The 13,663-nt window shown below is 37.8% G+C and overlaps 1 protein-coding gene across 1 annotated transcript; it reads right to left on the bottom strand.

The window, feature by feature from the left end:
• Nucleotides 1-606: 606 nt before the first annotated feature.
• Nucleotides 607-12,974, bottom strand: LOC143857739 (Haloacid dehalogenase-like hydrolase (HAD) superfamily protein). The gene is made up of 9 exons (XM_077368198.1): nucleotides 12,816-12,974; nucleotides 11,905-12,018; nucleotides 6,681-6,763; nucleotides 5,331-5,414; nucleotides 4,836-4,911; nucleotides 4,646-4,718; nucleotides 3,588-3,661; nucleotides 1,593-1,686; nucleotides 607-882 (listed from the first exon to the last, which is right to left on the bottom strand). Exons 1-9 carry the CDS (start codon nucleotides 12,913-12,915, stop codon nucleotides 801-803), a joined length of 780 nt encoding a protein of 259 aa, XP_077224313.1. The 5' UTR covers nucleotides 12,916-12,974; the 3' UTR covers nucleotides 607-800.
• Nucleotides 12,975-13,663: the final 689 nt, after the last annotated feature.

Raw genomic sequence — 13,663 nt, 5'->3', positions numbered from 1 at the left:
AAAATAAAAAATGATAAATAAAGTCGGTTTACTGGGGTCGGGTTGCCCAAGCCCTCAACCCGACCCCAACTCGACCCCAACCCAACCTTTTTTCAGGTTGAAAACGACCCAAGTTGCACCCCTTGAGAGGGGAGGAGTGTGGAGAGAGTGGTGACATGTGGCTGATAAATTGGGAAAAATGTAAATCGTATTTTCAGGGAAATTGTTTCCCCTTGTTTTCAGTCTTTTTTCTCACCCTCTCCCCACTCAGCCCCTCTAACGCCTATCCTTCTCTAAGTAATTTCTCACCATTTGGTAAACTAATATTCCATGGAAAGAAATTCATGGCTGGCAAACATGGCCTTAATTGTTCTATTTTCTTTGGATCCTGGTCTCCAATTAAGTGCACGTACAGAGATTTTAGGCTCAAGGGACCAGAGAGGGTCCATTTGGGAAAACACAAAATTAGTTCTAAAAAATCAAATAAAATATTCAATTCAGAAAAAATTCATTCCAACAGGGACAGAATCATAATACCACCTAATATTTTGACAATAGCACTACTCACTTCCTTTTATATGTCTGATTGTATTGTAACAGCAGTAAAAAGCTAATTAAAACAGTGTAAAACATTAAAACAAAGTGAGTAGTGTCATTATGAAAATATGGTAGTGCCAATATCACTCCCTTCTAGGAATTTAAACTATGACAGATTTCCTCATGTTGGTTCATACACAAGAACAGATCAAATTTAGAGACAATTTTCTTTCCTATAAGTAAAGCTCGAATCGAACAAATGAACTCAAACATTGCAAACCTTATCATTTCCTTCCCACAGTTGGATCCAATATGAGAATGCGGTTCCGAATCTCAGCGAATGTCTTAACATCCGATCCCCACAACCTGCAACTCAACATTTGTTTTACGACGAAAAAACTGGCTACTGATATTTGCACTACCATGTTTGATAGTGACACAAACTCACCTTGTCTTTTGCTTTTTATTTGGCTGTTGAGAGAGCTTTTTGGGAAACGTAACAGCTTTTGACAGGTAGTTAAAAAGGAAAAGACGTGGTTTGTTTGTGTCACTATCAAAACATGGCAGTTCAAATATCAGTAACCAAAAATATTTTTTGAACCAAAATCATAAAATTTAATCTACGGAAATTAAAATAAAGATGCATGACCCTTTCTCACTTATAATACAGAAGTTAGAAATGACAGATTGGGTAGTTTTTTCTACCACTATTGGCCTAACCATGACAACCTCAAATTGAATAAACTCAAACCCAGTACAAAACCATGCAAGTACCAGTAAGCCTCCTAATTCACCAGAAAATGCCTCTCATCAACTACTTTGTGAGAATTGCTTGTCTCTTAGGCCCCGTTTGTTTTGGATTTTGAAAACCGATTGTGAGTACAAAACTGAGTATTGGACTCAAAATTAAACGTAAATTTGAGTCCAATAATTAATTTAAGGCTCACAATCGGTTCTCAAAATCCAAAACAAACAGGACCTAAAAGCCACAAGTTATTTGAAACTCAGAGAAGGAACCAATACATGAGTCTTTTGTCATCATAGATATGAACATTAAATTAGTAAAGAATACTAACCAGCAATCTATTCCAACAGCATTGGCCCCCATCTTATCAGCCTTATGATCATCCCCAACATGTACTACCTTTTCAGCCTCCACACCAATTTGATCTACAAAATTCCCAAACATTCTCAGTTATGGCAAAATGAAGAAAGATAGGTGGGATTTTTGACACCTCAAAGTAGAAATTGTAGATAGACAGAGACATGCCAGTTTTGAAATAGATGTTTATGGGAAATTTTCCAAAGGGAAATGATATTTCCACCCCCTTTTGTTTGGCTTTTACTAAAAAATTCGGGATTTCCACTCCTTTTGAGGAAAAGAAAAAAAGATGGTGGAAATGCTAGGAGAGGGGGTGAAAATATCATTTCATATCAACATTCCAAGGAGTTCACAACCAACGCAGGGTACCAGTACTACATATGCACCGTTTGATATGCCACAAAAAAAAAAATGATACTCATACTTCCAGGATGTCTCTATATATAGGTTCAAGAAATATGCATATAGGCCATTATTTTTGCAAGTAGATAACCTTTTATGCACATATATTTAAAAAAAATTCTCAAAAGTAACAAATAACCACCAGGGAAAAGGACGCAGGAGAATGTCTGCCCAGCAATAGTGTAAGTTAAGGACGCAGGAGAATGTCTGCCCCGCAATAGTCTAAGTTAAATAGGCATGCCGGTTATCTGATATTAGTGTGAAGCTGTAACTGAAAACTTGGAAAAGAGCCCAATAATTCCATCTCCTGTGTCGTTCGGACAAGTCCAGAAATTGCACCAGATCAATCTGCCCAAAAGATATAGTCCCTATTCTGTCTTTCTTATTTCTATCCAGCCTTCTAAAATTAGAAACTAAAGACTCCTCAGAAAGCTTGCCAATTTAAGTATCAGAAAGAAAATCTAATTAAATATGGCTTTCTGTTTTAACAACTAAAATCACTTGTAAAATCAGCAACTTTAGAAAGAACATATGAAGAGATATTCAAATTTCAAATCCCAAAAAAATGGCTAGAAGCATTATTGGAGAGAAAGGAACAGCTCCCTTTGACTGGGAGTAAAGTGAGCCAACTAACAGCAAACATGTGACATGTGGTTTGAATAGCAATGGCATGAAAAGCCTAGCGTTGGCCCTGCTTCCCCCTACTGCTAACACATTGGGCTGAGAAAAAGGAGGAACTTGTGATTAAATGCAGATTGTTTGATTACTAGGTAAGCAAATCCTAAACGATGGAGATTTTACGCCACCCTTGAGATGCTTCCAGAATCCACGATTTTATACATCAATGAAGATGCTCTATAAAACTTACAAGAATTACATTTACGTATTTTGAAAATAATATCGAAACTTGGTTATTTGTTGCCAATTGAAAATAATGTACAACAAGAACAAACAAGAAGCACGATAGTTAATTTGACTAGAGTGGCATATATTAGAAGCATGATAGTTCACATAGCATCTGGAACTGGGTATCAGTGTCCTATTTTGTCGACATGATACATATGGCCTATAGAGTCAGTGTATCATAGGTTGAGAATGTACATTGGTCTTCTTTAAACCATAAATAACTTGCATACCGGAGAATCAATTGAGTACCCAACAGAATCCTAACTTTACCTTATAAGCTCCTATATTAAGGTATGAAATTCAGGATGAGAAAGGTAGTTTGAAGAAACAGATCCAATATGGATGTCTCTAGTCAACTGCTTGGAGATGGCTACTTCTCCAAATGAAGCCCAGAAAGTAAAACACACCCATTCTTAAGTACAATTGACCAATAAATCATTAAAAGAAAAATTTAGTAATATTCATCACTCGTATAAGTAAAACAGATGATATCTTTAGGAATTAAAACCTAAAATCCACAATATGTTTCCATTTTTCTGGATAAATACAAGGACAAATAAAGAAGACAGGATAGCCGAACCTTGATTTCAAGTTTAGCAAATACATTCAATTGAAAATTACAAATTGAAATGTCTAAAGATTATCACTTGGCGGTCCATACCTAGAGCAGCTTTGAAAATCTCTGGGTCTGGCTTTTCATATCCAACCTCTGCAGATATGATAATGGCATTGAACCTAAAAGAAGCCACAACTTAAAATTCATCTCCATCATAGAGTATAAGAAAATCATGAAAAATCTTGGAAAGCATGTGTATCTTACAGTGAAATGGTTCAAAATAAACAGGGTTTGATCTGGTACAAGGACGGCACTGAACAACAGTCCCAGGTAGATAAGCCTCACATGATAATTCTTTAAATGTATTCATATTATAGGCTGTGGAAACTAATTACAAAACAATTGCAACATCTGTACTTAAATTATTGTTTTTCCGTGCAACTTTCTATTCTTCACGGCTTTGATTAGGAAGTAACTCATCACTAGAAGGGCAATGATGGATGGTTATGACAAACCTTGCAAGGATCAGTAATCCAGAAATGCTATAAAAACTGTAATAAGTTTAGAATGAGAATAAATGCTAATTAATTTGGGAGCAACATTTCATGTTTCAGAATGCATTCCAGTATCGAAGGAAATGGAAACATGTCACAGTTTCATATGAAAATTTCAGTAGAAATCATGTAAAATTATGGAAGCATATGCAAATGATGGGACATTTAAACCATCACATCAGTAAAAAAACCCACCCATAATGGTTTAACAACATCGAACACCCAGTGACATGCGTTGCCGCACATGTCTAATCATTTAATACATATCATCTTTCAAATATAATTCACATAAATAAAAACTACCCATTATAGTTTAACACCCAGGGACATGCATTGTCTCACATATCTAATAATGCATTCCACATTCCACATGTAATCCATGTAAATATGTGTACATAATACATACAACAAATTTCACATGCAATTCATATAAATATAATACCATTCAAAAAAAAATCCATATAAATATAATTAGATGATACATACTGGCATATTATACCACTGATACACTAACAGTTTTGGTTTCGGTATGCCTTTCTATGTCAGTATGCATTTCCGTGAGGATGGAAATTTAAAACCATGTTTGGGATCGAAGAAACCGGCACTTACAACTCATGAACATTGAGATCCATCAATAGCTTCCGCAAGCGTGTATCAAAATTGGAGACAACGGCCAACTTAACTGTACAGGACAATTCAATCAGTGAGATAATGAGAAAATGAAAATATTTGGTCATGAGGATCATATACAATCATGATTATCCATACAGAAAGAAGGAAAATACTTGGTGAATATGACCTCCAGCATCTTTCAGTTGGACCATTGTTTCATAAGCTCCATTTGGAAGACTCCACGCTTCACCATTAGCAAAGTGCTGACAGAAGCGACCATTTGAGACATCAGTAGCCAACATTACATTCATTTTTTTATTAGATCTTACTTGACTGCAAAATTCAAAAACTCGTTCAGCTACATATACGAGAAACTAAAAGATAATTGTCCCCTGCATAATTCTCATGAATAAAAGATGATTTAATTAGAAATACAGATTTAGCTGTCCCATAATTATATGAATGCATGAAAGTGAAAATACTATACGAAGTAACATTAGACGACTAGAAAAGTAAGACTCTGAGATTAGATTGAGCGTGATAAACACATGAGAAGGGCTTATATTTTCTAAACTAAGACAGCAGTGAACTTTTCTTAGCCAAGCTATTATCTGTAAAATGTGTTGAGAATGCCTGTTTGAACAGAGGAACACCAATTGCAAATGGTTACTATGAACTTCACCTCATATACTTCTTCAAAATAGTCATTATTGGCACAACCAGTGGCTTCAGAAACAATGAGTCTCCAAAACGCACGCCCGTCTCCCTGCCAACACAGCAAATATTAGAGTTTACAGAATGTTGGTTCAGTTTAGTTTTTTTCCTTTACTTTTTAATTATTAAAATGATAAGTGGAATAATATTTCAACTATGGCTTTCTACCAAATGGACATAACAATACAGTAACAAAACCATGGGAATATACGTTATCTAAAGTTAGGTAGAATGGTTCTCTTATTATGCACAGTAAATTGGGCTATTTTAATTCCATGATAGCATAATTTTTTTTTCTTCAAATTAAATCTATTTGCTTCAACTTAATTGAAAGTAAAGAGCCAGCTTTCTGAACGCTAAAGTAGCTTTGATTTTTTCTATTTGTCGTTGTACGAAATAGAATATAGGTACCAAAAAATATTTGGAGTCTTCATGCCGATTCACAATAAACGGTTCTCGTCATCAAGGAAAATTATCTTAGTTTCTTCTAATTTACATTATTTAACCCAAAGTTCAGAAAAATGAATGTCACTCTCGGTCAAAATGGCAAATTGCATACAACTTATCAAAACAATTTGGAAATGCCGGTGCATCTACAAAGAGGATTTCCATTTTAAAATGGGGTACAAGCATTAAAAGCATGGAAAACTGCCTTGCAAATGCAATGGCAAATTGCATACAACTTGTCAAAACAATTTGGAAATGCCGGTGCATCTACAAAGATGATTTCCATTTTTAAATGGGGTACAAGCATTGAAAGCATGGAAAACTGCCTTGCAAATGCAAAGCTGGAAACTGTAGTAGAGGGGAATGTAGTCTTTCATAAACTTTCTTTTTACTTTTCCTTATGTAAAATAAACAAGCAAAGGGTATTATTTGGCACTGGATAATGCCCTGAGCGATTCACAATAATGATTTTTTTTAAGTTGATAAGTTTTATTTGAGACAGGTAAAAAACTTGACCAAGATTTTTGCAGAAACTGGACAAAATAAAGAAACACAAGAATTTGCCGAGTTGTATTTAGCACCTGTCACCCGCCCGAGTTATTCGTGACTAGGCTGTTTCAAAATACAGGGAATTCCATCCAAATGTCAACTTCATTTGGATATCCTAAACCCGGTTAGTATGGGAAAATAACAATCTTACTACTTTCAAAGGATCAAAGCAACAGAGAAGGTAGCTTGGGCATGGATAAATGAAAGCAGCACTTAATTTTAGATACTTTGCCGAAAAAATTGAATATTTTTTATAACTGAAATGAATGATATTTCAGACAAATAAATAGGAGAAAGAACATATGCTAGAAGGAAGAAACACCTGGTAACGAAGCTTTTCAGGCCATGGAGTGGAAAAGGCTCTCTTAAAACCTTGTTTTATCTCCCCGACAGTTGCATTCAACCCTGTAAACAATTTGAAAAACAAAAAAAGGGCAAGGTTACGACAAAGAAACTTTTCAACAACTGGAACATGAACAAGGACACAGATTCCCAAGTTTGTATAGAAAAAGGTCAAAACAACTGAAGGATAGGTTAACAGATTAAATATTACAAGATAGCTAAAATCATGCTACGAAAAGGAATACAGCAATACGAGATTATACTCCTGAAATTAAATACAGATCATCAACAGAGGTCTATCTTTCACTATCACTGAACTTTCTATCTGTTAAAAGTCCCATTTATCCAACCAACAAATTTTAGAGTCAAGGAATAATCCAATAAATCCTAATTCCACTGTATGATGTTAATATTCACAACCACTTTTTTCCCTAATTAAGTTATAAGAAATTTAGTGAACATGAGAGCTCATTTCACAAAGAGCCATCTTCTCATGGAAGAAACATATGATATTGAGTAAAGAATTCAAACTGCTCATAATGTTATCGTATGGAGAAGGAAGTAGAATACAACTGGATACGTATGTAGTAATCAAATATATATATATACACACACACACATCAATCTTACATGATTTTTTTTGAATGATTATATCAATCTCATATGATATGTGATTACTTTTTACGAAATAATACATGATTTTACACTTAGAAGCACGAAGCGGGGGCGGGGGCGGGAGCGGAGGCGGGAGCGGGGGCGGGGAAGCGTGGGTTCTAGAAAAGTCTAAGTTTGGGAGCGCCATGGGAGCGTGTATGTAATATTTTCTTTATATATCTTTCAAAATTCAAGCACATCAAAAAATAATAGTTTCTAACCATTTTCATATGTATCTTTCAAAATTTAAGTACATCTAAAAGCTAATTTCTAACCATCTTCACCATCTTCATTTGTGTGCACTCGTTCCTCGTGCCTTCTGAAGATGCACAAGCCTTTGTGCTTTCTCCAACGAATTACTTTGAAGAGTTGGAGGAGTTTGATATAAGGAAGTTGGTGATCGTGGGACTTATAGAGTAATAGAAGCAAGTTGTGAGCGTCATTAGAGCAGTTCCTGTCTCTCTGAGGTCGCGCTCCCTGGAAGCTCCTTCCTAAGGAGCGCGGAATCGAGGTTCCGAGGTGGGAGCGGCACCCCGAGAGGAGGTTCCTGCTTCTAAGATTTTACATGTGAATGTGATTACTATATCGCAGTTTGCACATCAGTTTTGTGACGTTTGTAAAAATTCAGGATGAGGCAAGTCCTATTCATTTTAAGAAACGATACATGATTTTCCATGTGGAAGTGATGACTATATAGCAGTTTGCACATATGTTTTGTGATGCTTGCTAAAATTAACGAAGAGGTAAAGTGATACAAAGATTAAATTTCACTTTCTACCAATTGGGGCCTTCCACCAATACCATGTGTAAAGAGAAAAAGAAATGGGGGCAGCTACGTCAACCTCCAACATTCAAGATGCCCTTAGAAGAAATTTAAATGTTTCAAAGAAAATGATCCCAAAGATAAGACAATGTAAAATAGAAAAAACAAAACACAGGAAAATATATATTGTTGAGAAAATCTGCTGGGCAAATCCGATCCGATCGTGCACAAATTATCGTAAAAGTAAAAATAAACACAAGCCACAAGATGAACAACGAGATTTTACGTGGTTCGGCCAAGCCTATATCCACAGGCGAGAACATGATCTTCCACTATGAGAAAAACAATATACAAGGATTACAATGGATTAAACCCACAACCAGCAATGAAATACAAGGATTACAATGGATTAAACCCAAAACCAACAACCCTTTCATTGCTTCTCTTAACCAAGATTGTACAAGAGAGTAACCCCAGAGAAAACCAAAAAAAGAAAACCTGAGAGGAACCTGAGAAGAAACACACAAAAAAACCCTCCTCTTATTTCTCTCGATGTCTCTTTCTCTTCCCTTCTCTTTTTCTCCCTCTCCAAGAGGTAGCTGACACACCTCATGTTCTAGTCGCCCACAAACCCTTGGTCGTGTGAGATATGTCTCTTATATCAACATTTTCCTAAAACCCTAATAAAAAGACACTTTCTGTTTTCATTTCCAACTCAAAAGGAAACGTACCATGTAGGAAACAAGAACTTTCCCAACAACCTCCACCTTGGCTTGTTTCCTAGCCACCCAAAGATTTTCCGTTGATGTCACCACTGGTCCCCGGTCACCGCAAACCACCATTGGTCTTCTGAAGTACCAACTACACATCCTCGAATCACCCCGGTTATGACTCCTCCTGATTCGATCAACACGGCCAATGCACATGTGTAGCTGCCAACCCGTTGACTCACCTAGCCAGCCTTGAAGAGGGATCTCAATCTATCCTCCCCAACACAGGTATTGTCACCTTCTCACCATCGTCTGCAACCTGGAAACCTATCTTTGCACCAATTGGAAAGAGACCATACGCATGCACGCGCTACCACTCCGTTTCTAACTAGCCATTGACATCTTAGCAACACTAGTCACAGTGTCCCCGACCAGACGATATAATCCGCTACACTTCTCTCATTTCATCAGACCCATACAACCACGTGTGATTTTCATGGCTGCACCTGCAGTTGAAAACATGTAACCCCTGGAGTCCAACAAGCCAAGCGATACTAGATTCCTTCGTATCTTTGGGACATAAGCCACACCACCCAAAGTACGAACCACTCCATCGAACATCTTGATCTTCAATATTCCAACTCCCGTGATGTCACAAGTAGATCTATCACCCAAGGGGATTACACTTGCAATTGTCTCCTGGAATATATCAACATATCCCCTCCATGAGCATACATGAACAGAGTATCCTGAATCTAACATCCATTCATCATGAGAAGTTAGATTACTTGTGGAGACTATGAGAACATCTCCAACCTCTTCGCTCTACTCATCCGTTATTGCCACCATAGTATTCGTAGCACTATTGTCCAATTGGTCAACTCTCTTTGAACAATCCTGCTTGGCCATATTCCTTGTAACGGTAATATTGCACGTCCTTTCCGCAAACTCTGGATCTTGACCTGCCTTTTCTTGATCCCCTTTCAGACGACCTTCCTCTTTGATTCCCACCATGAACAATCAACCCATGCTCTTGGCTCCCATCAAGAATATGTTTCTTTCGCATCTCATTCGACAAGAGCGACGCTATGACTTCCTCTAACTTCACCATATCCGTACCACACAATAAAGTCATCACTATATTGTCATACGAATCAGGAAGTGAAGTAAGAAATAATAGGGCCTTGTCTTCTTCCATCATCTTTTCATCAACCTTGTGGAGTTGATCCACAAGCCCGTTGAATACCGTAATGTGTTCCAGAAGATTCTCGCCTCCCTGAGTCTTCAACTTGTACAATTGCCGCTTCAAATACAACCGGTTGGCCAAGCTTTTTGACATGTAAAGCTCTTCCAACTTCTCCCATAACTTAGGCATTTCAGCTTCTTCCATAATGTTAAACATAACATTATCTGCCAGATATAGCCGAATCGTGTTGACTGCCTTCGACTCAATATCTTCCAACTCAGCATCCGTCATCTTCTCCTTCTTCCCATTCTTTCCCTTCAATGCCTTAGTTAATTCATGTTGAACTAGGATGCCCTTCACCTTCATCTGCCATAGGGTGAAACTGCCATTTCCATCAAACTTGTCGATGTTGAATTGGGTAGAATTTGATTTTACCGCCATCTCAGATTACTCCGCAGTTCTAGATGTATATCTCCACCTCAAATGAGAACTTTTCTTGGACAATCTTTCTACTCCCAAAGATCGCTCTAGTCGCGATCCAACCACAACACTCATGATCGCTCCAACCGGCCTCGACGATCGCTCCAACCACAACTCTGATACCACTTGTTGAGAAAATCCGCCAGGCGAATCTGATCCGATTGTGCACAAATTATTGTAGAAGTAAAAATAAACACAAGCCACAAGATGAACACTGAAATTTAACGTGGTTCAACCAAGCCCACATCCACAGGCGAGAACACGATCTTCCACTATGAGAAAAACAATATACAAGGATTAAAATGTATTAAACCCAAAACCCACAACCCTTTCCTTGCTTCTTTTACCCAAGATCATACAAGAGAGTAAGCCGAGAAAAAACCGAAGAGAAAAACCCAAAAAGGAAAACCTGAGAAGAAATCCTCCTCTTCTCTTTCTCTCTCCCTTCTCTCTTTTCTTTCTCTTTCTCTTCCCTTCTCGTTTTCTCTCTCTCCACGAGGTAGCCAACACACCTCACGTTCTAGCCTCCCACAAACCCTTGGTCGAGTGAGATATGTCTCTTATATCAACGTTTTCCCAAAACCCTAATAAAAAGACACTTTCTGTTTTGGTTTCCAATCACAAAAGGAAATGTACCATGTAGGAAACAAGGCAACTTCGCCAATATATATAAACATGTGCGTGCGTGCGGAATTATATGGTGTCAGAGTGGACATGCTCATGTTCAAGGTACGACGGAAGTACCGCCCTTGATATTTGAACTAACAGCAGCCTCTTAAAAACTGTGCTACTGTCAGATCAAATACCAAGGGTGGTACCTTGAACACGAGCATGTCCGCTTGGACGCCATAAAAATATATACATGCATGTGTGTGTGTGTGTGTGTGTCACCAATAGTGAGGTTTGTGTCAAAATGATCCCGACCAGGTTCTTTCCGCGTGCGGAATATCATAAAGGAGGACAACCCTATCCTCCTTCCCGGAAAAAAAAGGGTGTGGTAGGACGTTGCAGATGTCCAGGATGGACACGACTTCTTCTAACGCTAGAAGACCAAAGGAAGACACCTGGGACCAGAGCATGTCGTGTCCTGTAGAGTCAAGTTACAAAGGCCCTAATGAGAGAAAGAAGAGCGTCTTGATATTCTGAGTATATGTAAAACAGTGAAGAAACAATTTATCATGTGGGAAAGTCCCCAGCTCTTAACATCGTCAGGCACAGGTTTACTAATAACATTTCATAGTTTTCTTTCGTTTTTTTGTTGTTGCATAATTGAATTAAAAGTTACTAGCATGAAAGCTAACAAAATCAAGTCTTCAAAATTCACAGTTTATGCAACACAAACTCATCCATACAAACTACATTTTTGACAAAATCTACAAAACTTTATACATGTGAACTTCATCATACTGACCATATTTTCTACCAATAGTTGCATATGTCTCTCCAACAGGTTCTGCTAACTGTAAAAGGGTTCCTCCAGCATCCAACAACAAAGCATCATAAGCCTTCTTTTCCAATGATCCAACTAAGACAGGAATGCAGTACATCTTAGATTTCTTCTACAATGTTTTGCTAAAGTGCACCCCTAAGCCAAAGCCAGGAACTTCAACCGTTAAAAGCATGGCCAGTTCCCTGCGCACCTTAGACTTTCCTGGTAGAAAATACTAACTTGCGCCAATGACAACCCTATGTTCCATGGTTACAAACTCCATTTCCCCATTATGAAAAAAGATTCAATCCCCAAGGACTTTTGTATGAGAAATGTAAATTCTACAAAAAAAAAAAATCCCAGCTCCCTGCGCACATTAGACTTTCCTAGTAGAGAATATTAACTTGCACCAGATCCCTGCGCACATTAGACTTTCCTAGTAGAAAATACTAACTTGCACCGATAACAACAACATGTGCCATTGTTACAGACTCCACTCCCCATTATGAAAAAAGATTCAATCCCCAATAACTTTTAGCAACAAAGGAAAAATTGCAAAGATATCCAAAATCAAGAGCAGTGAAATGGGCTCTAATAATCAAATTAGCAGAGCCACAAAAGCATGGCAAGTTCCCTGCGCACGTTAGAATTTCCTAGTAGAGAATACTAACGTGCGCCGAACTTGGTGCCATGGTTACAAACTCCATTTTGCAAAGATTCCCAAAATCCAGAACGGTGAGATGGGTTTTAGTTATCAAATTAGAAGAGCCCCAAAATCCCAACTGACGTTAAGAAAAATCGATTTTTTTGAAGATTGATAATGAAATGATTGAATTCTTCATGGGTTTTCCTTTTCATGGAAAAAAGAAGGGATATTTGAAGGATTCTTTTACCAGTCTGAATAGAGATAGAGCGTAAAATCGACATTGGGAGCTTTGAATTGGAAGGCCTGAAGAGGGTTCTTGGAGAGCATCTTGTGAAACAAGCCTCCATTATCCTGTGAGATAATGGCACTTTATGGTGAAGAAACTGAAGTTTAGAGAGACTTCTTTTTAATACGTAGGTGCACCTGTTGTAATAAAAAATTATAGTGGGGCCCACCTTGTTTGAGATCCAAACCATTCATTTGTTGGTGGGGCCCACCCAAAATCCTAAGTACTAAGCCATAAGCAGTGTACAACGTAAGTAGGAGCCAGGACACTCTGATGGACGGTCCGATATGAAATAGAACTTGACCCAAACTCCAAAGTAGGATCCAACACATGAGGAATCCAAATGAAGGGTGAGTAAGACATAGGTGGATCCGATCCAAAGTGGACCTGTTGAGACCTATAATGGAAACTCCTCTACTCATAAACCATTTTTACATGTCAGCATGTGCGAGTTTCCAACTTGCAAATTCTATAACAGGGGTGAAGTGAGACCTCACCCAAAATTCATGGCAATTGGCATGTCTTACCTTAAGATCATTTGCTTAAGGCCATGTTTGGCAGCCATGAATTTTTTTCCATGGAATATTAGTTTATCTAGTGTCTGGAGAGGCTGGGAAACGAGAGGCATGAATGAGAAGAGAGTGAGAATTGACTGAAAAATGGTGAAAAAAAAACTCTATTTTGAGTATAGTTTCTTTTCCCTAATTTTCAGCCACATATCACGGTCTCCTCAGTTCTGCCTAGTATTACATGGGGAAAAAAAAAAAAAAATTATGGTTGCCAAAAATGGCCTAGATGTGACTTCAATA

This window comes from Tasmannia lanceolata, unplaced genomic scaffold (genome assembly GCF_043159265.1).
Source record: "Tasmannia lanceolata isolate RefF3 unplaced genomic scaffold, GAP_Taslan_0.1 ptg000025l, whole genome shotgun sequence".
NCBI classification, from domain to species: domain Eukaryota; kingdom Viridiplantae; phylum Streptophyta; class Magnoliopsida; order Canellales; family Winteraceae; genus Tasmannia; species Tasmannia lanceolata.
This window is presented reverse-complemented; position numbering and strand designations above follow the sequence as displayed.

Coding starts and splice junctions, on each gene's coding strand:
- LOC143857739 (XM_077368198.1), bottom strand. CDS start 12,915: ATGGAGGCTTGTTTCACAAGATGCTCTCCAAGAACCCTCTTCAGGCCT. Junction 5,415..6,680: donor CTGAAAAGCTTCGTTACCAG/GTGTTTCTTCCT, acceptor CTGTGTTGGCAG/GGAGACGGGCGTGCGTTTTG. Junction 1,687..3,587: donor GATTTTCAAAGCTGCTCTAG/GTATGGACCGCC, acceptor GGAATTTTGTAG/ATCAAATTGGTGTGGAGGCT.